Source organism: Cokeromyces recurvatus (assembly GCF_025118155.1).
Source record: "Cokeromyces recurvatus strain NRRL 2243 chromosome Unknown BX663scaffold_9, whole genome shotgun sequence".
Lineage (NCBI taxonomy): Eukaryota > Fungi > Mucoromycota > Mucoromycetes > Mucorales > Mucoraceae > Cokeromyces > Cokeromyces recurvatus.
The window spans coordinates 849,198-875,018 of record NW_026251395.1 but is presented as its reverse complement, the minus strand read 5'-3'; the positions used below and the strand labels follow the sequence as shown (position 1 = coordinate 875,018).

General features: G+C 29.5%; 8 protein-coding genes across 8 annotated transcripts; 6 read left to right on the top strand and 2 right to left on the bottom strand.

Annotated features, from left to right (window-relative positions):
- Positions 1–1,956: 1,956 nt before the first annotated feature.
- On the top strand, positions 1,957–5,560 carry BX663DRAFT_542389 (histidine phosphatase superfamily-domain-containing protein). Its single transcript, XM_051530813.1, has 10 exons — positions 1,957–2,049; positions 2,107–2,234; positions 2,316–2,776; positions 2,847–2,998; positions 3,087–3,747; positions 3,828–3,960; positions 4,074–4,928; positions 4,988–5,074; positions 5,140–5,299; positions 5,352–5,560. Exons 2-10 carry the CDS (start codon positions 2,153–2,155, stop codon positions 5,488–5,490), a joined length of 2,730 nt encoding a protein of 909 aa, XP_051384096.1. The 5' UTR covers positions 1,957–2,049; positions 2,107–2,152; the 3' UTR covers positions 5,491–5,560.
- On the bottom strand, positions 5,561–6,378 carry BX663DRAFT_506454 (40S ribosomal protein S5). The gene is made up of 3 exons (XM_051527192.1): positions 6,181–6,378; positions 5,715–6,123; positions 5,561–5,650 (listed from the first exon to the last, which is right to left on the bottom strand). The coding sequence occupies exons 1-3, from the start codon at positions 6,370–6,372 to the stop codon at positions 5,640–5,642; spliced, it is 612 nt and encodes a 203-aa protein (XP_051384095.1). The 5' UTR covers positions 6,373–6,378; the 3' UTR covers positions 5,561–5,639.
- BX663DRAFT_506452 (uncharacterized protein) lies at positions 6,320–7,200 on the top strand. Its single transcript, XM_051527191.1, has 3 exons — positions 6,320–6,378; positions 6,567–7,030; positions 7,118–7,200. The coding sequence occupies exon 2, from the start codon at positions 6,767–6,769 to the stop codon at positions 6,947–6,949; it is 183 nt and encodes a 60-aa protein (XP_051384094.1). The 5' UTR covers positions 6,320–6,378; positions 6,567–6,766; the 3' UTR covers positions 6,950–7,030; positions 7,118–7,200.
- BX663DRAFT_506449 (uncharacterized protein) lies at positions 6,982–8,838 on the top strand. The gene is made up of 8 exons (XM_051527190.1): positions 6,982–7,030; positions 7,118–7,341; positions 7,398–7,479; positions 7,550–7,853; positions 7,965–8,053; positions 8,147–8,263; positions 8,349–8,449; positions 8,541–8,838. The coding sequence occupies exons 2-8, from the start codon at positions 7,130–7,132 to the stop codon at positions 8,728–8,730; spliced, it is 1,095 nt and encodes a 364-aa protein (XP_051384093.1). The 5' UTR covers positions 6,982–7,030; positions 7,118–7,129; the 3' UTR covers positions 8,731–8,838.
- Positions 8,839–12,440: 3,602 nt separating this feature from the next.
- Positions 12,441–13,902, top strand: BX663DRAFT_506445 (uncharacterized protein). Its single transcript, XM_051527189.1, has 2 exons — positions 12,441–13,609; positions 13,680–13,902. Exon 1 carries the CDS (start codon positions 12,812–12,814, stop codon positions 13,544–13,546), a length of 735 nt encoding a protein of 244 aa, XP_051384092.1. The 5' UTR covers positions 12,441–12,811; the 3' UTR covers positions 13,547–13,609; positions 13,680–13,902.
- Positions 13,903–16,528: 2,626 nt separating this feature from the next.
- Positions 16,529–17,868, bottom strand: BX663DRAFT_506436 (uncharacterized protein). Its single transcript, XM_051527188.1, has one exon. The coding sequence runs from the start codon at positions 17,670–17,672 to the stop codon at positions 17,004–17,006; it is 669 nt and encodes a 222-aa protein (XP_051384091.1). The 5' UTR covers positions 17,673–17,868; the 3' UTR covers positions 16,529–17,003.
- On the top strand, positions 17,828–19,430 carry BX663DRAFT_506428 (uncharacterized protein). The gene is made up of 5 exons (XM_051527187.1): positions 17,828–18,313; positions 18,377–18,453; positions 18,511–18,642; positions 18,702–18,999; positions 19,063–19,430. The coding sequence occupies exons 1-5, from the start codon at positions 18,158–18,160 to the stop codon at positions 19,177–19,179; spliced, it is 780 nt and encodes a 259-aa protein (XP_051384090.1). The 5' UTR covers positions 17,828–18,157; the 3' UTR covers positions 19,180–19,430.
- Positions 19,431–22,287: 2,857 nt separating this feature from the next.
- Positions 22,288–25,782, top strand: BX663DRAFT_432454 (adaptin N terminal region-domain-containing protein; the record flags this gene model as incomplete). The annotated part of the gene is made up of 9 exons (XM_051522933.1): positions 22,288–22,586; positions 22,684–22,810; positions 22,870–22,986; positions 23,064–23,240; positions 23,338–23,449; positions 23,517–23,664; positions 23,740–23,869; positions 23,931–25,426; positions 25,515–25,782. The coding sequence occupies 9 exons, from the start codon at positions 22,288–22,290 to the stop codon at positions 25,780–25,782; spliced, it is 2,874 nt and encodes a 957-aa protein (XP_051384089.1).
- Between the last annotated feature and the right edge of the window lie 39 nt (positions 25,783–25,821).

The window sequence follows — 25,821 nt, the reverse complement described above, 5'->3', positions numbered from 1 at the left end:
GGTGAATAATGTAAGAGTATTTATATATTTTGTGGATAAGGATGATGAGTAATAAGAAAATAAAAATATAACAAATTGTATTTGATAATATAATTATAGAAGGATTACTAAGAGTTATAATTATAGATTCATGTCTTTAGTATATATTTATTTTTATAACTAATACGTGTATTCTGAGTAGAATCAATTATTACGCGTATTTGTATTATTCTTAGTTTACCCCAGTTTAACTTGTATAAAGTTATTTTTATAAATTTATATTCAGCAGAACAATAATAGAAGAAAGTATATTTTTAGATGTAGGACTTTTTATTAATTAATTATTTTTCTATACAAGGGTAAATATACTAAATATGTTTATAGACAGAATTATTGTACAAATGCACTATGTATTCTATTTTGACTATTTATCTTATTGAATTAAGTTATAAATCTTACAATCATGACAAGTATATAAAGATTTCTTTGATTGTGCTAATTATAAGGAGTTCTCTGGAAACCGTTTTAGCAATCCTAGAGATATTACAGTTGTTTTTTATACAGATAGATTTTTCTAATCGTAACAAGAATAAAGCTTCTTTTACAATGATTCATATAATCGTCTTAAATTTCGATACATCTATAAGATTTGTTAGATCGGTAATAGGAAAAAAAAAAAGAAAAAAATAATAATAGACAGAAAAAAGTCTTCGAGAATCTGTTATATTGTTTTATTTTAATTTTTTGTAAAGAAAATTAGAATCTGACAATCGAAGGTTTTCCCCAAAATGACCAGCTCGTTTTATAGTTTTTTAACAGGTATCTTTTATAGATGTTTTGATCCTACATTAGGTGTATTTGATCTACGGAAATTGATAATAGCCAATCAATATTTGACGACTAAGGTACAACCTTGATTCAACCAAATTAAACACCAGCATACAATATTATTTGACATAGTTTGCTTCTTCAGGTACCATGTCTTGACACAATTCATAATTCTCTTTTTGCTAAAATTTACTATAATGTTCTAAAATTAGCCTGATAAAATAACGAGTAATAGTTATTAATAATCTGATGTTGACAAAGATATATTATTGGCTAAATGCTATTCCAATTAGATATACAGTATCGTTTATATTTATATTAATTTTTGAATATTATATTATTTAAGCTTATCATATATGATATGAAATAATAGATAGAATATATATCTTGTAATTTAGATAATAGTAAGCGATATAATTAATACAAAAGATATGTACTATGCTATTTTTATATTGAATAAACTTCATAATACTTTTTATCTTTTTTACATGATGCGTCATTTACACTAGTTTAAAAAAAAATATTGAATAAAATGTAACCCACATCTCTTTCTTTTCTAATATGTAAATGCATGATAAAAATAAAAACAAAAATGATATCAAGCTTATATGTAATTAAGTATGCATAACATCATTTCTACTCGATTATACTAAGAAAAGAAATAATAATATTAAAATTCTCTTGCAATTTAATATTGACCATAAATTTCTATAAAAATAGCTAATTCAATATTATTAACTATAAATTCCAATCAAACTATTAAAAATGTGTATTAAAAAAAGTACATAAAGTCTATGGATAATGGCAAGGGAATATGATCATTTAAATAAAAATGAAGTTATTAAAAATATTTGTGTAATACATAATAGACTTTTTTTTTTGTGATTCACTACATTGTTTTAATGTAACTTTTTTAAGTAGTATGCATTTTTTATTGTTTTAATTGGCTATGCTTCTTTTTAGTTAAATGATAAACAAAAAAAAAAAAAAAAAAAAAAAAAAAAAAAAAAAAAAAAAAACAGTCTCATTACACATAGTGAACTTGTCAAAATAAGAAATAATAGTTTCAGAAATAAAAATAAAAATTAGAAAACCCACAGACAATTCTTTTTTTTTTTTTTTTTTTTTTTTTTTTTTTTTTTGTTTTTTCTTCCTCATACAATTATATTTTATTTATTTTATTTATTTTTATAGAATAAATGCCATCTCTACTAAGAAATAAATCATCAGAAAAAGCCTCATGTAAATTTTAACATTAAAAAAAAAAAACGAATGCTAGAATTATTTTAAACGTAATAGATGTTATCGGTGTCTGCGCTATGGATAAAAAGCTAGGTCAAAACCTATGCGATATATATTGGATAGAATGCTTACATATGGAGATTTTGAAGTTGTAATTTTTGGTGATAAGACGATTATTGATGAGGGTACAATAATACAAGTAGCAGCAACAGTCACAAATGCATAACAACACAGCATGTACTCACATATTATACTTTTTATAATAGAAGTAGAGAATTGGCCTGGATGTGATTTTTTGATTTGCTTCTTTTCAGCAGGATTTCCGCTAGATAAAGCTATTAAATATATTGAACTTCGAAAGCCATTTGTTGTAAATGATGTTTATATGCAATCATTATTATGGGATCGTCGAATTGTTCTTGCTATACTAGATGCCGTTGGTGTACCTACTCCTCCACGTCTTGTTATATCGCGTGATGGTGGAGTAAAAGTAGAACCTGAAGCTGCGCGTGCATTTCATAAAATATCAGGAATGGATATTCATCGTATATTAGGAAAATATGTAAAGAATACAAAACACTATCGTATTTCTGAAGAAGGTGTTGAAGTGGATGGTGCTTTCCTTTCAAAAACGTTTTTAGAAAAACCTGTAGATAGTGAGAATCATAATATAAATATTTATTTTGATAAAGAGCGAGGAGGAGGTGGTAGGCGTTTATTCAGAAAAGTATGTTACTTGAAATAGTATATAGGATATCATTCTAATCAACTTATATATGTATGTATATCATTTATAGATTGGTAATAAGTCAAGTGAGTTTGATCCAAACCTGAATATGCCAGCATCTGAAGGCTCTTGGATTTATGAAGCAATGATGGTTACCGAGAATTCTGAAGATATCAAGGTTTATACAGTAGGCCCAACCTATGTACATGCAGAAACTAGAAAGTAAGCTAGCAATTTATTATTATCATTTATATATGTATATAATATCATTAACTTACTTTTTTTTATTATTATTTTCGATTTTATGAAGATCTCCTACTGTTGATGGTCTTGTTAAACGTAATACAGAAGGAAAAGAAATTAGATACGTTACAGAATTAACAACCGAAGAAAAAGAAATTGCAGCCAAAGTCTCAAAAGCTTTTGGACAAATGATTTGCGGTTTTGATTTATTGAGAGTGAAAGGGAAATCTTATGTAATCGATGTTAATGGCTGGAGTTTTGTCAAAGGCAATGAACACTACTATGACCAATGTGCTAGATTATTAAGTGAAGCTTTTCTACAATCTATGGTGCGAAGACCTTCAGCTACTATTCATGATATACCTCGTGAAATTTTACCAGAAAATTCATGGAGATTAAAGGGCTTTGCTGCAGTATTTCGTCATGGTGATCGCACACCTAAAAATAAACATAAAATATCATTAGTTGCACAACCTTTTATTGATCTCTTGGATGGAAGTACTCAGGAAGTTGTGTTTCGACAAAAGCATCAATTACAATTAGTGATAGATGCAATTACCAAGTGTTTGGATAAAAAGCTAGAGGACGAAAAGAAACTACTAGCACTCAAAGAAATTTTAGAAAGAAAAAGCGAATTACCTGGTACAAAAGTTCAAGTTAAACCCATTTTCGATAAAGAATCAAATTCACTCAAAAAACTACAAGTCAATGTTAAATGGGGTGGTGAGGTAAATTATATATATGTATATGTATACATATACATATATAGATTATTTTATTGACTCTTTTATTTATCTATTTATTACAGTTTACTCATGCAGGTTTACACCAATCTAGAGATTTAGGTGAAAATCTTAGAAAAGATATGAAGATATTGAACAAGCATATTATGGATGATATTAAGATTTGGAGTAGCTCTGAACGTAGAGTGCGTGCAACAGGTAGCCTATTATACATATTTATACATGTATACATATATATATTATACACTCCGGTTAATATTAAGCTATTCCTTTTTCTTTTTTTCTTTTTTTTTTTTCTTTTTTTTTTTTAGCTGATGTTTTTACCCGTTATTTTCTTGGTAGACCCGAGTCAATTGAGGGTGTTATATCAGAGAGTAAATATTTACTTGATGATAGTAATTCAGCTAAAGAGCAAATGGATGCAGTAAAGAAACAATTGAAATCATTACTTCGCCCTGGTTATGAAATCTCAACCATTTTATTAGCACAAGCAGGCTGGCCTGCTAATATGCCACAGCCTCATGTCATCCTTCAAGAAGTCTCAAGTATTATGAATCGTTTACGAGCAACAATGAGAAATAATTGGGAAACCAAAGATGTAGATCAATTACAACGTCGTTGGTGTTGTTTTGAATCACCTAATTTATTTAGAGAAAGATGGGAAAAGATGTTTAATCATTTTTGTTCAAATGAACCCAACGATAGTAGTGATTCTGATGTGCTACAAAAAGAACCATTTTGTCCTGATCCTTCTGGTATTCCTGAATTATACGATTCTTTAAAATACGATGCTTTACATAATCGACAGTTCTTAGAAGCTATCTTTTACAATTCTGATTCTCCTTCCTCTTCTTCAACATCAACAATGAATAATGAAGATAATAATAATAATAATCTTAGCACAACGAAAATCAATATTTCTGATACTTCAAACTATTGTACCGAAAAAGGATCATCAGAAACGGTTAATGAAGATCTTCATAATTTATATGCTTATGTAAAAGCATTATTTGATTTTGTTGCGCCGCAAGAATATGGTATTACTGAAAAAGAAAAGAAGACAATTGGTATGTTAATTGGTTTACCATTGTTGAAGAGTATTTTGCATGATTTAGAAGATTTTAAAGTATCAGAAAAGCCAAAAACAAGACTTTATTTTACAAAAGGTAATATGTATACAAATATAATAGTAGTTGTTAAATACTAACTGATATGCAAATCACAGAATCTCATGTACATGCTCTGCTGAACTTGGTCTATTTATCTGGTTTACCAACTAAATTTCCTCGTCCCATTTTACCTGAACTTGATTGTAAGATAGATACAAATCGTGTGTGTGTGTGTGTGTGTGATGATATTAACATTATTATATTATAGTCTTAACACAAATAACATTTGAATTATATGAAAGAAATCGACATAATGGGACTGAAAAAGAATATTCTTTACGAATTGCCTTTAGTCCTGGAGCTCATTATGATTGCGTATTAGATTTACATATGGATGCTGAGCATTGTCTAAAAGTTGCACCAAGAAAGTAAGTAAGATTATACATTGTATAGAAAAGTTTAATAATTTTTTTTTTATAGAAATTTGATTCCTCATTTATCACTAGATAAGGTTCTTCAGTATTATAAAACTGCCTATCTCAGAATCCCTGAATTAGCTGCAATAGAAAAGCAAATTGATGAACGCAAATTATATTATGCTCAAGAAGATAATCAATAAATAATCAAAAAATATAAATAAATTCTTGGTTTCTTTTTTATATCAATGATAAAACCAAATAAACTCTCCCTATTTCCTTTTTTTTTTTGATTGAAATATAGAAAAAACGTATTTATTGCTGTAACAATAATAACCAAAATAATATAATTTTAACGGTTGGCTGTGTAATAAAAAAAAGTTAGAATATAATAACTTTTTAACCTTTTGTTTTAAATAAAACTTACACTTAGCAACACGTTCAAGTTCGTCCTTCTTCTTAATGGCGTAGGAGTTAGCAGAACCCTTGGCAGCGTTGATCAATTCATCGGCAAGACATTCAGCAACAGTCTTGATGTTACGGAAAGCAGATTCTCTAGTACCAATGGTCAACAAAGAGATAGCTTGGTTGACACGACGAAGAGGGGAGACATCAACAGCTTGACGACGGACAGTACCTTGAGAACCAATACGGGTAGAGTCTTCACGGGGACCACAGTTGATGATGGCATCGACAAGGATTTGAAGAGGGTTGGCATCGGTCAAAAGGTGAATGATCTCGAAAGCGTGTTGAACAATACGAGCAGCCATAAGCTTCTTACCGTTGTTACGACCGTTCATCATCAAAGCATTGGTCAAACGTTCAACAATGGGGCACTATTCATTCAGATTAATCACTTTTTTCCGTCTCACTGTATGAAAATCAATACTTACTTGAGCCTTACGGAAACGCTTAACAGCGAAACGACCAGCAGTGTGAGGCAAGTAAACTTGTTGACGGATTTGAATATAATCTTGAAGAGAAATATCCTTGACTTCAACATCGTCATAAGTCCACTTGTTGAACAATCTACGGGTACCATCAGCAGTGGCACTGACATCGGCGGGCAAACCTAAGGCGGGCATGATAGTCTAATGTTTATAATTTCCACAATTCAAAAAAAAAAAAGAGCCAAAATTCATAAACAGGAAAAAAGTATAATGTAAAAAATTGAATCCATCCAAATTATATTAATTGTACAATATCAAAAACAAAATAAAAATAATTAAATAGTGAGTACGCTATGCTTGATGAATGTTTGTGTTTGATGATTCTTTACCTGTGTCGATAAGAAAGAAGGTTTCTAAGGATGTAAGGGATGAATATAATTAAAGGAAGTATATGTTCTTTGACAACCGGTTTATCACGTGACTTTATACCGGACCCCCGAACACTTTTATTAATTTATCCTATTTTAATTTCGTACAAACATAGCTGCAATTTATTAACGTTCATTTGTTCAAAAAGGCAATATTATCTATGATAGATGTAATAAGACTCGTTAATAGACACATAAGAATATTGATTGCCTATTATCATTATTATTACGTAAAAGAAAAGTTCTCTCCTTCTTTGTGCCATATTATTTTGATGTTGATCTATAAGTTTATAAAAGCAAGAAATTATAAGAATATAAGCATAAAAAAAAATCATTTACACTAAACCCCTTCCCTTCTCCTCCCCAAAAGTTAGGGATTCATGGGACAAAAGAAATGATAAAAATCTTGTAAATGTTTTAAAGCGGTAAATAGATTTTTTTTTTTATACATATAAAATAAAGTCCATAAAATCACGTTTTTTCTTTTTTTTCTTTCCTTTTTCTATTCACAGGTTAGAGTCAATATGAATAGAAAATGTTCTAAGCATTTAGAAGATGATAATGACAACACTGAAGTATTGGAAGATCACAATCATAGCATCATTATGGGGCTCATTTCTCAATTACGAAAGGGAACTGATCTCTCTCGTGTAACTTTACCAACATTTGTTTTAGAACCAAGAAGTCTGCTTGAAAAGTTTACAGACTTTATGAGTCACCCAGAATTGCTCGTTAAGTAAGTTTTACAAGAAGAGGTTTTCAATATATACATTGCAATAACATTATTATCAGAGCTTCTAAAACCACTGATCCTGTGCAACGATTCGTAGAAGTTTGTCGTTTTTTTCTTTCAGGTTGGCATGTTAAACCGAAAGTAAATAATACATCTATCTTTTTTTTTTTTTCCTCTCTCTTCTGTATAATGCTTACATAATCAAATATAGGGTGTAAAGAAACCTTATAATCCAATTCTTGGAGAATTCTTTCGTTGTGAATATAAATTAAACGATGGTTCAAAGGGATTATATATTGCTGAACAAGTTTCTCATCATCCTCCTATTTCTGTATATTATTATTCTATACCTGAACATGGTATATTTATTACTGGTGAAGCGCATCCAAAAGCAAAATTCCTTGGTAATAGCGCTGCTACTATCATGAAAGGTTATACTCGTATTACTTTTAGTGGATTACAAAATGAAACATATGAAATTTCTAATCCAAATGTATATGCACGTGGTATTCTATGTATGTAGTTAGTATTATACACACACACACACACACAAATATATACATTTATTTATTTATATTCATATTAAGTTTTAGTATTAACGTTCTTTTTTTTTTTTCTTCATTAAGTCGGAAAAATGGTCATGGAAATGGGGGATCAATCCATAATTAAATGTCTGTCAAATGATCTTACTTGCGAACTAGATTTCAAAACTAAGGTATTATAAAATTTACTATGCTGCTGTCTTTATTATGATTATTACTACTACTATTATTATTACATTTATTTATTAACATATAATAATATATAGGGCTTTTTTTCTGGTCAATATCACTCAGTCATTGGTAAAATTAAACGTCAATCTGTAGGAGCAGTTTTGCATGAAATTTCAGGTATTTGGACTCAAGAGTTATTTATAAAAGGAAAGGTAATAGACTCCTCCATATTCATTTTCTTTTATGTCATTCATTTTTTTTTTTTTTTTTTTTTTTTTTTTTTTTTTTTTTTTTTAGTCTTCCTCTTCAAAACAATCTTTCTTCAATGTTTCTAAGCACGAAATTATTCCAAAACTTGTTGAGCCACTAGAAAATCAAGAATGGAATGAATCAAGAAAGTAAGTCATAAAGTAAATTTATAATCAAAAAGAAAAAATAATAGACTTTAACCCCCTTCCCCCTCTTTTTTTAACTAACTAAAATAAATAGACTATGGTCAAAAGTAACTGCTGGAATACTTGCAAAAGATATGGATACAGCTACAGACGAAAAAACATTTATCGAAAATAGACAACGTGAAGAAACAGCAACTCGACAAAAGGAAGGTATTCAATGGAAGCCTCGTTTCTTTACCCTTAATCAGAAAGGCGAATATGAATTTATTGGTGTAAAAGGGTAAATATTCTGTTTTATGCTTTCTGTTATTATAATCTCTTCCGAATTTGTCATATTTGCATATAATAATAAAATAAGTATAATATTGTTTTATTTACAAAAAATAAAGTTAAAAGTTAAACCAAATATTCATACACAGTGCTGGTATTAATACAAATACAGTAATAAACAATTTTAGATCTGAATTTAAGGTACCACTAATCATAATTACAATTCAGCTGTCAATTTAAATATAAACGATTGTTAATACGCATAAACTATACTTGATGTAATATATCACCGTGTATACAATAGTAAAAAAGGAACTAAATTTGTTAATTTTTTTTCTCCAAATTTTATAATCTGTTATCATATAATAAATATGCGTATGTATATATTAATTCGCTTGAATACAATTCATGACGCTTGAGAAATTTATAAATCTTTCTTAGTCAATAAACAACGTTCAAAAAAACGTCTTTGAGTGATATATATATATATATATTGCTTTAAATCAGCATAAGTATTCGTTTTAGCAGCTTTAGTTATCTAATCTTGAATCTTTCCTTTTTTTTTTATCAAAAAATACATATTTTTATTAATTCAAATTTATAAGTCGTAACATTAACTGACAATAATAAAACTCTGAGCATCCATCATCGCCCCTTACAAACAAAAAAAGAATTAAGCCAGTTATTTGGAAAAATAGTTTATTTTACTACCCCTTATAAAAATAAATAAATTCTATTCACCTAACAGCACTATTAATCTACCCTACCCATTAATGAGCTTGAAAAAAAAATAATTGAAGAAATGTTAGAAAAAGATGGTGTTGAATTTGTTTTAAAAGAGACTCGCATGTCTGGTTTCAGTAAATCTTATATTTCAAATAAAAGGTAATCTAGCAACAGAGGAAGAAACTTGCTTTATAAATGTATCAAGATCTTTAATTGCCATAAAGCTTTTTTCAAAGAAGATTAACAATAAAAAAGCAACAAATGGTTTATTTGATAAGAAAAGACTAATGTAAAAATCTTCGAAACGAACCGACTACAAAGCTAAATTAAGAGCATATTGCCAGAAAGGTGATGGTCTTTATGTTTATACTAAGCTTTTTAGTTTACACTGTGATGATATAAATTATATTTGAAAAATAAAAAGAAAGAAGACAAAATATAAGTATAATTTGAGACTGTTTGATCAATATAAAGAAGGTAATAAAAGGAGAATTAAAGATAAAGATTATTTCGTGTCTAAACAACTACTAATGAACCCTGAATCAAAGAAAGAATTAAAAATAATTATGAAAGAAGGTGAAACATGAAACAATGTTGGTGTTCAAATATATACGTCTTGTTGATTCAAGATACTGATCTATATGGATTATCTATTAGGTGTTATAATGACCTGACTGAGGCTTTAAATAAAAAAAAAAATGAGTGTTTGATCCGAGTATAGTTTCCTGGTGTCTTTTACATTTTTATTTTACTGTATCAGAGATGACTTATATCTTTTATCAAGGTTATAAAAAATAAATATCTAGAATTGACGCGATGTCTTATTTAGTTGACAGATCTACATGATTGTATGTCCATAAGCTTTATATCATTTACAAGATGTTATATACAGTATGATGTGATATGTTTACTTTATATACAGCTATATAGTTTATCCTATATTATGTAATTCATTTTTAATAATATTACTTATGCTCATATTCAGAACTTGTTCTAATCGGTTCATTAGAAGGTATGCAATGCCTATACTTGTCTAACAACATTAATAATAAGAGTTTAAGGCTTTTTATGGTAGGGTTTAATGAAAGAGAAATATGTGCTTCATTACAAAAAAAAAATCTAATTAATTGAAAATAGTTTTGTCTAGATACTACATGCAATAGGATCAATATCTGTGAAGAATTATTGTATACAATTGCTGTTTAACACTCAGTCACTGGTGGGAGTTGCTCTTTAGCTTATCTATTTCCAATGGGTTAAACATCTGCACTTATTCAGCAATTTTTGCTATTTGTGAAAAGTTTAAGTTTGGTTAACCCCATAAAATGTACTATTGATATATCTTCAGTAGAGCTAATTACAGTTCAGCATGTCCTCCCAGCAGCTGTTGATAATCAATATTGTTTATTTCACGCTTGTAGAACATAGCTGGATAATATCCGTAAATTTGTTTGATTAGGCAGTGTTTAACCAAACAAATCTGTTCATTGAGAGATAATCATTGCCCTTAAATCATTGTTATGATAAAGAAGTAGAAGAAGATTTACACTGAATTTATAAATAGTCATAATTGAATTTTCAGTTTATACGCATTCTCTTCTTTATTTTCTGTAATATTATAGATTAGTTTACTTATTACTTGTATCTATTATATAAACATAAAAAGTAAGCCTTCATGCTTAAAGTAGGAAAACAAAATTATAAATAGTGTTACAACTAAATAAGTTAATAAATATGTAGTTTCAAATAAGAATTATTAAAGTCTGAAGAGCAACGTGTATGTAACTCTGTGTTTTTTATGATTCACGTTAAATTGACTATTTTGTAAAAAAAATTTTTTTTTTCTTTAAGATTTTTATTATTCTTATTTTTGAATAATAATAGTTGTGATGACAAAATATACTATTCGGATTAGGCTCAAGAATATTCTATTTATTAATTTTCTGTTGTATAAGATAGTCTGTTATTTTCCTGGTCTGGTTTAATATGTAAACCTTTTCCAATTTTTTCTTTTTGGCATAGTTTCTTATTTATATATTTGAAACATTCTTTTAATAGTTCCTTTTAAATTGTCATAATAATCTTTAGTCGTTTCCAAAAAAAAAAAAAAGAAAAAAAATAGATAAAAATATAAGCAATAATAATAATAATAATAATAATAAAATACAGCAGCGTATAAATTACTTTCTCTTTCTTATTGTAAATTCTAAATTTTACATAACTTTCTTACTATATCTGTTTTGTTTTTCCGTTGCTAAACTACTATTATTACTAAAGGCACAAAAATAAAATATATAACATATGCTATTTTTCTCTTAAAAAAAACTATAAATAATGAGTTTAAATCGTTATTTTATATATATATTATTAAGTTGTAAATTTATTATTATTTAAAAGGATTACTTCTTTTTATTATCAAAGTAAATTAAAAGCTCCAATTCACTTTAATTAGAAGGAGTATGGGCATTTAATTGCATAACTTATAATTCCTTATATATCTTAGCTTAATTTATTTATGTATATAATCTATGAATAAAGGAAGAGTATAAGATCAACATTAAGGTTTTAGATAACAGTTTTAAACCAGATCACATAGTTAATAGGTATTTTCATTACGTTGATCTATTCTTCATCAATTATCACTATTGTATCTATTAGATAGATTAATGATTTCCTTCCTTCTTCCTTCATATAAAGGTAAAGAGCAATGAGATTATCCTTATAATATAAATTGCACAATACTATGTGATAATAAATCAAGGATACAATAGTCATGGGGCCCTTCGGAGTATTATTACAAAAATCAAGCAGCAGTAGCAACTCGGTTACAAATTGTCTCACAGAAATTTCGCCAATTTAATATTTTGAGATCAAACATATAATCTGTGAATAATACATTGACCATTCAATATCTACAATACGCTTGTTTTTTATTTTGTAATATAAAAGCTGAAGACTTTTTCTGACACTTTATCTTTTTTTTTTTTTTTTTTTTTTTTTTTTTTTTAGCTATCTGTTAGTTGTTTTCAATATAACTGATTTTTTAATTGAGTCATATATAAAGAAAAAAAGATGTATCATTGTAGTACTCATTACAATAATAAATATGAAAAAGCTGATACTACTAACGAAATTGAAGATATATTTTTGTTTACGGAACTATTTCCAAATGATCAAAGTATGAATGAAACAGAATCTGCCAAGGAACTAAAAAGATCACTACCAGCACCTTACATAGTCGAAAACAAAGAGAATGAAGCTACAAAAAAGATTACAACAGAAGAACCAGCATCCAAAAATAGCCTTGGTTCAAAGAAGCATAGGTTAGCTAAAGCAGTATTCGTAACTTTGTAATATATATTTATCTTCATGTTCGCCTCACTCCCTTCTTCCCCCCCTTTTTTTTTTCTTTTTAGTCGCTATCAAACATCTACAAATAAAGCTGAAAAGAGGGCTGAGCATAACGCTATTGAACGCGCTCGTAGAGAGTGTTTAAATACCAAGTTTCAACAGTTGGCTAGAATTCTTCCTAATCTCCAACATCATCGCCGTCCATCTAAAGGTCAAATAGTAGAAAAGGCTCTTGACTGGGTTAAACAAAGTACAACAAAAGAGAACAGATATCAATATCAAATTATGCAATTACAAAATGAGAATAAAAAACTTTTAAAAGAAATTAATAGGGTTAAAGAGCAATCATTAAAGGAAACCATAGAATCACCCACATTATCATCATCATTGCCCACTTATTCTTATAAAAATACTCTCTTTTCTTCCAGTTTTCAACAGCAAATTCAAGTAAACTCTATTAAGACTGAAAGAGATGATAATCATAATACCTCAATTACTTCTGCAAATGATACTGTAAGCTCTTCTAGCTATCATAACCACCAACAAAATATAAATCTTCCTCTAATGTATCCTATACCTTCCCCAAAACAGAATTGGAATTATCTTCAGCACAATACTTCTTCATCTAATAGCTTTATATATGCTCCAGTTGAGGAAAATCTAATCTTGAATAAATCCTTACAACTGCCAGACATGGAATTAATTCCTCATAAAGGTGAAAATAAATATATGTTTTCTAGCGAAGAATTTTGAACATGTAATCAACAGGCGCACATGATAGGTGATTGTACTCCTCATACTATATTTGTAAATTTGGTAAAGATGAATATCATATATATATATATATATATGTGTGTGTGTGTATACTAATATCCAATTTTAATAGCATTCATTATAAATTATCAAATTATTATAGATTTTTCGAATAGTTTCCTAATCAACCTTTCAATCCTATTCTTATATATTAGAAAATTACTCTTTAAGCATATAAACTTTAATACTAAAGACTGATATTGCTTATTTACCTTCGATTCTATTATTCTATTCTTTACACATACTCAACTCAGTATATAATATATAATCAAAAATAAAGAGATTATATCGTTTTTGTTATTTAAGCAATATTACCTAATGAAAAAATACTATAGCATCATTATATATTGGTTACAAATATTTGAAACATACGATATTTTGTAGCCTTCGTTTTCATGAATATAATTAATTTATGACCACGGATATGATATTCTTAAAATTATTCTCAAAAAAAAAAAAAAATACACATGTGTGTTGAGAGAAAGGAAGAAGTTATTCTATTAAATATTGTCGCTATCCCAAGCTGAATCACATTGGATGTACCACTTTATTGTTGGAAGAAATAATTAAACTCGTGGAGAATATAATATAATAATCATGCCGTTGCATTTATTGATATATAATAGATTGAACAGAACGGAGGGAAAAGGCAAGCCATTGACAAGTATTTCCAATACTTGTAGGCATTAAATGGCATATCATTTAGTGATGGCCTGGAAAGACCATATTGAGCAACATGTAGAATAAATGTAAGATAAGCAACTATACTTCAAATATTCAACAAAACCCTTCAACCTATGACCTTATAAGCAATAACAAGTTCCTTGTGTTGCTTATTGATGCTTTTCAAGGACTTTTTTTAAAGTTTAAAGTTAATATATTGTTTATGAAATTGGGATTTAAAGCCACTTGTCTATGTTGAATCTGTATGGTTTGTGATCTTTGTGAGTATGCTTAATTCCTTTATCATACTAATATTATAATTTCTCTTCTTACAAAAAGACAAATGCGACACTAGAAGGAAAAGCAAGGATAGGTACCTTCCAGAAATCAGTAAACATACTTAACTAATTATCCTTAATCTGTCCATCAAGATATCTTGGTAAGTTTAATTACTTTTTATACATATATATATATATATTCATAAACGCTTCTCATTTACTTGATTAATTTAACATTATAAAATTTTCGTTTATCATATTCTAACCATTTTCTCCTTAATTCCAACTTCTTAATACATATGTTATCTTTTATTTTACTTGCTCGTGATTTTTTATTTTTATTAGTACGCTAATAAATTGTAAATAAATTGTTTAATACTTGACGGAAAAAAATCAAAATTCATTTAATATAATAAGAAGTTGTATTACATAATCTTAAATATATCAAATTAAGTAAATTTGTATTAAAAAAGACAATTCATTGTTTAAAATTATAAGATATTTTTTTTTCCTGCTTAATTATAGAAGAGATATATTTATTTGATAATATACGTGTTGTAAAAAATTGTAGTTAACTTTTGAAGATAATAACTACCTCATTATGAAGCTATGGTATATAAGCAATCAAAGCAAAATACATTTCAATTATTTTCTTGCTTATATATTATATTTTTTTTTTTAAAAAAAAAAAAAAAAAAAAAAAAAAAAAAAAAAAAAAAAAAAAAAAAAAAAACTCAAAATGAATATAAGAGACTAATTGTTACGGATCTTAAAAAGAAGACATGTTTTAGTCTGAATTTATTGAAAGGATAGTATTATTTTACCTAAACGACACAAAAAAGAAGATATGTTTTAGTCTAAAGACTAAGAAAAAGGTCATTCAGTTTGGCAAATATTTATAATAATTAAATTAGGGGTAAGGGGGCTGGTAACTCTTTTTTTTATTTTTATTTTATTTTATTTTATTTTATTTTATTTTATTTTATTTTATTTTATTTTATTTTATTTTATTTTATTTTATTTTATTTTATTTTATTTTATTTTATTTTATTTTATTTTATTTTTTTTTATTTTTATTTTCACAACAGCATGTTTTAAGAAAATCTTATCAGAAAAAATTATGTCGCGTAAAGTTTCTTATTATTAAATAGATTGGAGTTGTAAACAATCCTCAAACCGTCTCACAGAATAACGAGAAAAACCTTCAAATGATGAAACGGGAATATTTTCCGCACCCTTCTTGATATGTTTAGGAAAAGAGTCTTTGTTGAGGACAAATTCTCTTTAACAGAACTCTTCAAAGCAGACCAGAACTGTTCAATAGGATTTAACTTGAGAGAATAAGCAGGTAAGTACAAATAGTTGTATCCACGTTGTTTGATAACTTCACCAATTGTTTTAGACATATGTATGGGAGCATTGTCCATAATAGGCCAGATACTTTTTCATCTCTGGATATTTATCCATCTCATCCAAAATGTCATTTATAAAATTAACATAATGGTTTGTAACAGTGCCTTTGCTGTACTTTACTCCATTGTTAAGTTTTCTTTTTTTTAGAAGGCGGGATAGGCTTTCTGAGACAAACTTTAATTAAGCCAAATGCTGAAACGGCATCTCAGATTGATATGGTGTTCGCTCTTGCTGTTAAAACCTTAGCCTTTGCCTTTTCACCTTTCGATGCCCAACCTTGAGTTCATCTTGAGTTGGTATGAAAACCTGCTTCATCAATAAAGATACAGTTTTTCATATAATCTACACCGTTTTCTAATAAACTTTCAACAGGTTCTAACATGACTTTTTTCGATGTGAAAAACCATAGATCACCCAAATAACGATAAACTGTTGCTTTTGAAATAGAAAAATCTTCAAAGTCGTCAGTCAGCTTGTTGATAAGTTGGTCTACAGTAGCAGTAGGTTACTTGAAGTAAAAATCAGAGACTATCTGCTTGGTGGCCACAGCAAGTTCACCCTCTGGTTCTATAATACGTGGTCTCCCAACCTTCTTAAATAAAGAAGCTGGATTTTGTTTCCAAGCTTTGTACCATCTTTGAACATTTCTTGGCTGTAGATTAAGTTCCAAAGCGACAGCCCTCGCTCTATTTCTTGGATAAATGTCGACGAGATGAACTGCATGAGCTTTCAGTTCGTCACGGCTACAAGGTTTTAATTTGCTTTCCTTGGGAATATTTTTGGCGCTTTCGCATTCTAATCCCATTACAGTCATGAAGGGAATTGAAATGTCTTTCACTGTTTGCTCGTCCAAATCCCCATTATTCCTCAGCAGGCCATTTAATTGTGCTTTGCTCGCTAATACTGTCTTCAATTTGTCTTTATAATATTTTGACTTGAATACTGTTGGGGCAAATTCGGCAACAGCAGTATCAATTATCTTGTTTTGTTCGATAGGCGTTTCACAAGCTATCAATCTCAAATCCATTCTAATGATCTTCCCTTCATCTTTCTTTAACCTGTTCAGAAGTGGTATCTCCCCAATGAGGAATGATAGGTGGATTATCATCAAGGGATCTAAACACAGTTTCGATCAAAGGGGACCAAATTTTAATCATGTAGTCTTCCTCTGATAACTGTTTGTAATTTGGGTTGAAAAAATACTTATGAAATCTGTGTAATTTGAAAACAAATTGGTATAAGTCTTTGATTATTTCCAGTTTATCCTTGGTCTTGACGATCTTCATTTTATCCAAGCATTTTTTGAAATATTTAGAGCTATCGTTTTGACGGATTACTTGGCCTCTTATTATCGTTTCAAAGACATCATGTTCGGATGGGGTACTGATTGGCATATGATACTTTGGCAAAAGTTTGTTTATCTCGTCAGTACTGTCTTTGATAGTAGAAAGTTGCGAGTCTTCTGATTTATCCGATATATCGACTATGCCGTTCATACCACAGGTCATAAAATAATGTGATTGACTATCATGAACTATAGTTTTGCGCGCAAGGTCTCTAATATATGAACCAAGCGACATGCCAATGCTCGACACCAGGAGCCTATCAACTTGATCCATGATTGAATGTTGTTTAGTCGGTAGTCGTTTAACGATATCAGAATAGGATTTTCCATTTAGAAACCCCGCCCTGGGGGTGTTTGTTTTCCTCATGTGGGTGAAAAGTGATTTCAAAATTAAAACAGGAAGAAACAGTTATTTGTTGCAAGAGAAAAGTACACCAAAAACGTTGGACTGTATCAAAATTTATTAACGTCACCCAACTGATTCTAGATTGTATATCAGGATTGCGCTTTATAATAATCTATTGCTTTTTCTTCTCAGAGCTTATCAAAAAAAAAAAAAAAAAGTCAGAAATACGCAAGCCAAAATGTTATAAAACATTAATAGCAAAAAAGTTAAATAACCAAACAAGTAATGCCTTGAGTATACCTGAATATCTATTTCTCGCGGACTATGGGGATTGGAAAATTGAAAACATTTTGGATGACTATTTCCTATTTGTGGATGTTCCATTCGCAACTGGACATTCTCTTTATGACGAAGCCATTCAAAGTCTAAAACTTTATAGTGAATCAAGGGATCATGGCACCAAATTAGAGAAGACATTTACCAAAAAATTCCTTACTTATTTAAATATGCCGCATAGCAAGAAATCGTTTTTGCAATTGTATCAGAAGCGTGAAAGAGTTAATAGGCTTAAGGAATCTGTAATTGAAATTAATGAAGAAATTGAAATTACAAGTAATGAGCTTGTAAGTGAAGATTTACGATCCAAAGGTCAAAAGCGAAAGGTATGATGTAACCGAGGTAATTGTTAATAGGTACACTTTTTTTATTTACTTATTTTCTTTAAGTATAAAGGTTTAGATGATAACGAAAAACGAATACCAAAATATTTTAGTAATATTACGGCTCTAATGTCTTTCACTTGGTAAGTACGTGTTATATGTAAGCTGATACTGAAGTTAACTTCAATGATCGAGTACAGGTGTGAAAAAAAGGACAAAGAGTCAGCTACAAGTATTTTTTTCGTTACTCAAGAAAAAAGCTCGACAACTCTCTTAGATGGGATTGGTATCAATAACAAAAAATTTCCTTGTATGGTCCTTGAGTCTTCAGGGTAAGAATTAAATGATTCTATGGTATTAGTAGAGAAAATACTTAATTCTCTTTACACAGATTAAAAGTAACCACTGATATAAATCATTTACTTAAAGATTCCGTTAAGAATATTAAAACTGCTACAGATGCTTTGAAGAATATTATATGCAGATTTCCTAATGCAAGTATGAACACAGTCAAAGTAGCCAATGTGTATTCTATTCAAATAATCCAAACAAAGATGACACTTATCAAATACTCGCTAAAAGATAAGGACACATTTAAAGCAATAGAGTGTAGTTCCGCTTTAATACCATGCTCGTTTGAAGAAAGAATTCACCTGATGTCAGTATTTGACATATTCGCGTATTTATATGTAAGTTTTGCATTTTTTGATTAAAATTTTAACGTTAATAATGTTCAATATTCCTAATTTTAGAACGATCTTAGCAATCAACTTAGAATATTCGAGAAGTTGGAAGCAGAACAGTTGGGATTGACTGAGGTTGCTGATGAAGAAATGATCTGTTTCACTAATGATTTTCTAAAATATTAGTTCTTTATACCCTATTTTCATTAAAAAACTGTAATTTGTTCCCTGCTTTTTACTATTTGTCCCGAAAACAAAAAGCTAAACCAATATTCTCTAAGCTTAATATGCCAAAAAGATAAATGTATTTTCAATGAGTAATGATACGTGTTTAATAATAACAATAAAAAAGTCATTGGATAAAAAGAAAAAAAAATTAAAAGGACGACTCGTAGTATCGTACCCCTCTTCTTTATCTAAAGATTTTCTAAATGTGGCTGTGCTAACTGAGTCTTTCTTATTAACAACTCCTGGATCAGGGAAGTTTCCACAGTACTTCCAGTGTTCTTTGAAACTAGCCAAGGCTGGAGCGTAGTTGTATACTATCTCCCATAAATTGGTGGCCAGAGAACGTCTCCTGATATAATTCCAATAATATGCTGAGCAGCAGTCTTACCAGCTATTATTTCCTGTTTGCATTTTTGAATGCTGTTGTAAATACTCTTTCCGTGAACGCGGCGGTACTTGGAAAAGCATCAGTGAGACTGATAATCATATCTGATGGCTTGGTAGAGACAGCAAGCATATCACTAACCATATCGTGTTGCTCTCTGCCTTTGGTAGAAAAGCAAAAAACCAATAAGAAGCCTTTAGTATTGACAAACGAGTAACAGAAAAAAAAAAGCTATAGGATCTTTTTGATAATTTTAAAGGGATCATTACAAATCATCCTCGCTTAGTTTGTGAAAAAATAGAATGTGATCTTATGGTCGAATTCAACAACAACGTAAACTTAAGTAATTATACCATAATTTATCTATTTCTAGCAGATATTCATACAAGTTCACATATTCATGAAAAAAAACACTTTATCAATCATCTTTCTCAGAAGTAAAGAGTTGCTGCAATGGATGAGGCGGTAGTAAATCGTGTCCCTCCCTTTTTTTCTTTCTTAGTGGCTATGTTTATTATTATAACGATTGGCAGTGTCTTACAGCATTGAAGAAAGTTTGAATGTCCTGTCACTTTAACACCAAATTGTTAGCTACTGTCTGGGCTCATAATTCAAAAAAATCTGTCCTTATCCAGCAACGCAATATATAATCGTTTTGTTTTTATCACACTAAATAACACGATGCATCCACTTGACGATAATTCAGTCGAGTCCTGCGCAAATTGTTTTTATTTTTTTTTATGTTGTGTTTTATTAAATAAAAATCCAAATGAGCACAAGTATTTTATATACTAAAGTTGCCCGGACCAGTTCAAATCTGTATTTAGAGAAAAGAAAAAACCTTCATGGGCTGAAGGAAAAAGGATAGAAAAAGAGGAAAGGAGGGGTGTCTATGAATGCTGGCTAAGCCAGAGAAGAAAAGGAGGGGGGGGGAGAGTTTAAAGACAGGTTAGGCAGGACTGTAATATTCCTTATAAAATATCAAATAAAAAGTATTATAAAATAAAGATAAAAAGAGTCAACGAGACCGAACAATAGTTCTAAAGTTAATTATTTTATTTATGAATTTAAATTGTTGGGTATTTATAAGAATTGTTAAAGAGGCCTGAGGATAAGATGTAAATCAGAAAAGTGTTAGTTACGACCGAATAAGGTATGTTGTTGATAATGAAATGTTAGTGATTTTAATATTATTAGATGGAGCGGATCAAGAGAGATTCGGGAGAATATAGATAGAATTCCTTGATCCACAAGTTTAATCATGAAACATGACATTATAAGTCAGCTCATGACATTGCCCCTTTACAGATTGGAACTATGCTTTTTTGAAGGGTCATTATAACTCATGTTGAAATGAGCAATGTACTTCATGTTGAAATTTGGAATTATATTTGTGAATAAATATGTGTTAGGATAGAGTAAAGTGATATTTGTGATTCATGCTATAGCATCATGGTTTGGTAAGATGAAATGTGAAGAATGAAACGAGTGATACAGGCAAAATACATGTAGAAAATAAATCGTGATGTATAGTTGCTATAATGTAACTTGTTTGTAACGCGACGGCGTTCACCAAAAATGAAGTTGTAAAGTTATTTGGGGAAATTGAAGAAAGAGATTTTTTTTTTCTTCATTGTACGTATTTTAAAAATGAGAACAACTAGGATCTTTTTTTTCCAACATGTATTTTTTCAAGTCAAACTTTTGAGAGCGTTTTTTTTTTCTTGATTGAAGACATTAAAGCAGCTTATTCTGATAAATCGTAAGCGTTTTTTTAGAGAGTTATTAAGCTTATCAAATATAGGCATGCCCTCTCAAACACAATCTTAGCATTTGGGTTCAATGGAAGCAGTTTAGTTCATACATTTAAGCATAGACATAAACTTTTTTTTCTTCATTAATAGTAAATATATTTATGAAACTCAAGCGAAATGTTAATATGTTTGTACAATTTCGGCCTAATATATAGCATTTATCTATGAAGTGTGCATGTATTCTCTTTTTTTTTTCTCATCGAAGAAACCTAATAGAATAGTTATAATTCTATTAAAAAAAAAAAAGCAATTAGTAATAGAATACCAAAAAAATAAAATAAACGAACTTGTTCAATAAATTATCGAAGTTGTTCGGACATACTAAAAAAATAAATAAATAATAGTTCTTTGATTTTCAAACAAATTTATTAACAATTTCAACTTTAGTTGTTAGTTTTGTAAACAAACTTATTTGCACCCAACAATTTATCCGCCATAGTGTAAGGCATAAAACTACGTATAAACTAACCCATAAACTGAGGCATAGCCTAAGGCATAAAATAACCCATAAGGCTATAAGTGTAAAATAGGAAAAATGGTCTAATTATTTCTAAAAAAAATGGGCAATTTAACCTCACCCAAATGCCCAAAATTTTTAAAAAAACTGGGCGGGGTTTTCAAACATCCGGTGAATTGAGAGTGGAAGCACAGCAATTCAAGTATACGTTCATAACGTCGAATAATATTTTGTAATTTGAAATTTACCCTTCACAGTTTCTATTTTAATTATTTTACTTACTTTTTTGTACTTATTTTTTTTAAAGTACAGAAACAAAACAAAAAAAGCAACAAAGAGTTTTACATTTCTTTTTCTTTCTTTTTTTTTAAAAAAACTAACAAAGCATTTTAAACAGACATAAAAAGAAGATGGCAACTGACCTTTGCTACACGCTTGTTTATCAAGATGACGCGACAGAAACACCCTCCCTTCAAGAATTTCAGAGAGCTTTTGAAAAGGGTTCTGACGAAACTCGCATCGAAACAATGAAAAAGTTACTTGTCATCATGTTAAATGGAGATCCCATGGAAAAGCTTTTATTACATGTCATTCGTTTTGTTTTACCATCTAGAAACAAGCAATTGAAAAAATTATTGCAATTTTATTGGGAAATATGTCCAAAGACAAAACCGGATGGAAAACTTAAAGATGAGTTTATTTTAGTCTGGTAAAGGGCGAATGAATGAACAACAAAAAAAAAAAAAATAAGGATAAGGATATTAATGTTAAAATTAATCTGAAATTCTATACAATGTTAAAAATAGTAACGCTCTTATGAATGATCTTCAACACCCTAATGAATATATTCGAGGTTCAACTCTTCGTTTTTTATGTAAAATTAAAGAACCTGAGGTTCTTGAGCCTCTTGTTCCTTCTGTCAGAGCTTGTTTGGTAATTGCTTGAAAGAGAGTTTCAATAAAATTCTCATCTAACGTTAATTTATTATACAGGAACATCGCCACTCTTATGTCAGAAAGAATGCTGTATTTGCTATTGGTTCCATTTACAAGACATTTGACCATCTCTTTCCAGATGCACCTGAAGTAGTTCAATCCTTTTTACTCTCGGTAAAAAAAAAAAAGACAAATATGAATTTAATCCGTTTACTTTTTTTTCTTAACGTACCATTTTATATATGAAATAGGAAGCTGATATGACATGTAGACGTAATGCTTTTGTTGTCTTATGCAATGTAGATCAAGCTCTTGCTGTTCAATATTTATTACAAGTTATTGATTCTGTACCTACTTTTGATGAATTATTGCAATTAGCTGTTATAGAATTAATTCGTAAAGATTCTAAAAACAGTTCCGCAAACAAGGTAAAGAGCAAAATGACAAACAAATGAAAAAAATTAAATAACACAAACCTCTCATATAAATATATATATATATATGTATGTATGTATATATTAAAAGGCGGCTTATATTCGTTGTTTATCCGAACTTTTGGCTGCTGCTTCTCATTCTGTTAAATATGAAGCTGCAGCCATTCTTTTATATTTAACTACAAGCCCTGCTGCTGTTAAAGGTAATAGCAAACTAAATTATAGTTAAGATAAAGTCATCAATAGTAAAATGATATACTTTTCTATTAGCTGCTGCTTCTTGTTATATTGAGCTTATTGTTAAGGAGTCTGATAACAATGTAAAGCTCATTGTTCTTGATCGACTTGAAGAGATTAGAAATAAGCATGATCGCGTATTAGATGATTTAGTTATGGATATTCTTCAAGTTTTAAATAGGTAAAACCTATATAAAAAAATGAGTGGAAATATATACATGTATATTAACAGTAAAGAATAATTTATTATTTTTAGTCCTGACATTGATGTTCGTCGTAAGGCTATTCGTATTGCATTAGAAATGGTTTCTTCGAGAAATGTCCAAGAAGTTGTTCTTTTCCTCAAAAAGGAATTAACAAAGACCCAAGATGATGCATATGAAAAGGTAAATGCAAAAAAAAAGTAAGCACTTATTGATTCGAAAGCAAATTAATTTCAATGTTTAGAATGCTGAATACCGTCAACTTTTGATTCAATCTATTCATACGTGCGCTATTAAATTCTCAGAAGTTGCAGCTAATGTCGTTCATGTTCTTATGGAATTCTTAGGCGATTCTAATAACCCAGCTGCTGTAGATGTTGTTTCATTTGTACGTGAAGTAGTTGAAAAATTCCCTGGATTAAGAGAATCAATTTTGGAAAAATTATTAGATATATTTACAGATATGAAATCAGGAAAAGTATTCCGTGGTGCACTTTGGATTATTGGTGAATATTGTGAAACCGTAAAAGAAATTGATGATGCATGGAAACAAATTCGTCAAGCCTTAGGTGAGATTCCATTATTAGCTTCAGAACAAAAATTATTAGATGCTGCAGAAGCTGCAGAAGATGAAGAAAAGGAAGGAGAAAAATCAACTACTACTGTTCCTTCGGGTGCTGCTGCTCCTCGACGTATTCTCGCTGATGGAACTTATGCTAGTGAAAGCGCTTATACTGAATCTTCTGCTGCAGCATCAAGATTAGAAGCTGTCAAGACAGCAAAGAAACCACCCCTTCGTTCACTTATCCTTGCTGGTGATTATTTCTTAAGTACTGTTCTTTCAACCGCTCTTACAAAATTAGTACTTCGTTATAGCACACTTGTTGATGATGCTACGCTTGTAAATACTCGCCAGGCTGAAGCAATGTTAATCATGACAAGTATTTTACGAGTTGGTCAGTCAAAATTTGTTACTTTTGAGATTGACGAGGATTCCTATGACCGTATTATGCAAGACTTGCGTATAGTTGGCACAGCAGGTGATGATAATGAAAACAACACAAAGATCAATGCTGTATACCTTCAAGATACACGTGAAGTTTATAGTAAGCAACTTCAAACAGAAGATAAACGTTTAGCAGATGCTAAAGCTGAAAATGAAGCCAGTGTTCAGGTCCAAGTAGATGATGTGATTGCGTTCCGTCAATTTGAAAAGAAATCAGGAGGTATTGCTGATGAATATGATAAAGACCTCTCTCGGGCTACTGGTACATTGGATGATAAAAATGATTTAATGTCCAAATTGAATCGTATTGTTCAACTTACTGGCTTCTCTGATAAGGTTTATGCTGAAGCAGTTGTTAATGTGCATCAGTATGATATTTTGATGGATGTTTTGATTGTAAATCAAACAAACGAAACTTTACAAAACTTGACAGTTGAATTTGCTACCTTGGGTGATTTAAAATTAGTAGATCGTCCTGCTACACATAATTTGGCACCTCATTCCTTCTTAACTGTGAAGGCACCTATTAAGGTTTCTTCTACAGAAACTGGTGTTATCTTTGGTAATATTGTTTATGATTCTCATGGTTCTACTGAAAATTGTGTTGTCTTAAATGATATACACATTGATATTATGGATTATATCAATCCTGCTTATTGTAATGAGACTCAATTCCGTTCCATGTGGACAGAGTTTGAATGGGAAAACAAAGTTAACGTTAATACTACTATTAGGTAAAGAAAAAAAAAAGAAAAGAAAAAAAAAAAATCCCCAAACAAATTTATATTAATGTGTAAATCTTTATTATTTATATAAATTTAGTGACTTGAGAGAATATTTGCAACATATTATGGACTCAACTAATATGAGTTGTTTAACACCCAAGAGGCAATTGGAAGGAGATTGTGGATTCTTATCAGCTAATATGTATGCTAGAAGTATCTTTGGTGAAGACGCACTGGCAAACTTGAGTATAGAAAAGAGCGGTGATGGACCTATTACTGGTCATATTCGTATTCGTTCAAAGACTCAAGGTATTGCTTTAAGTCTTGGTGATAAAATTACATTAGCACAAAAGATAGTTGCTTAACACACATTTATATAATCTATTATTTCTTCATTTTATTAT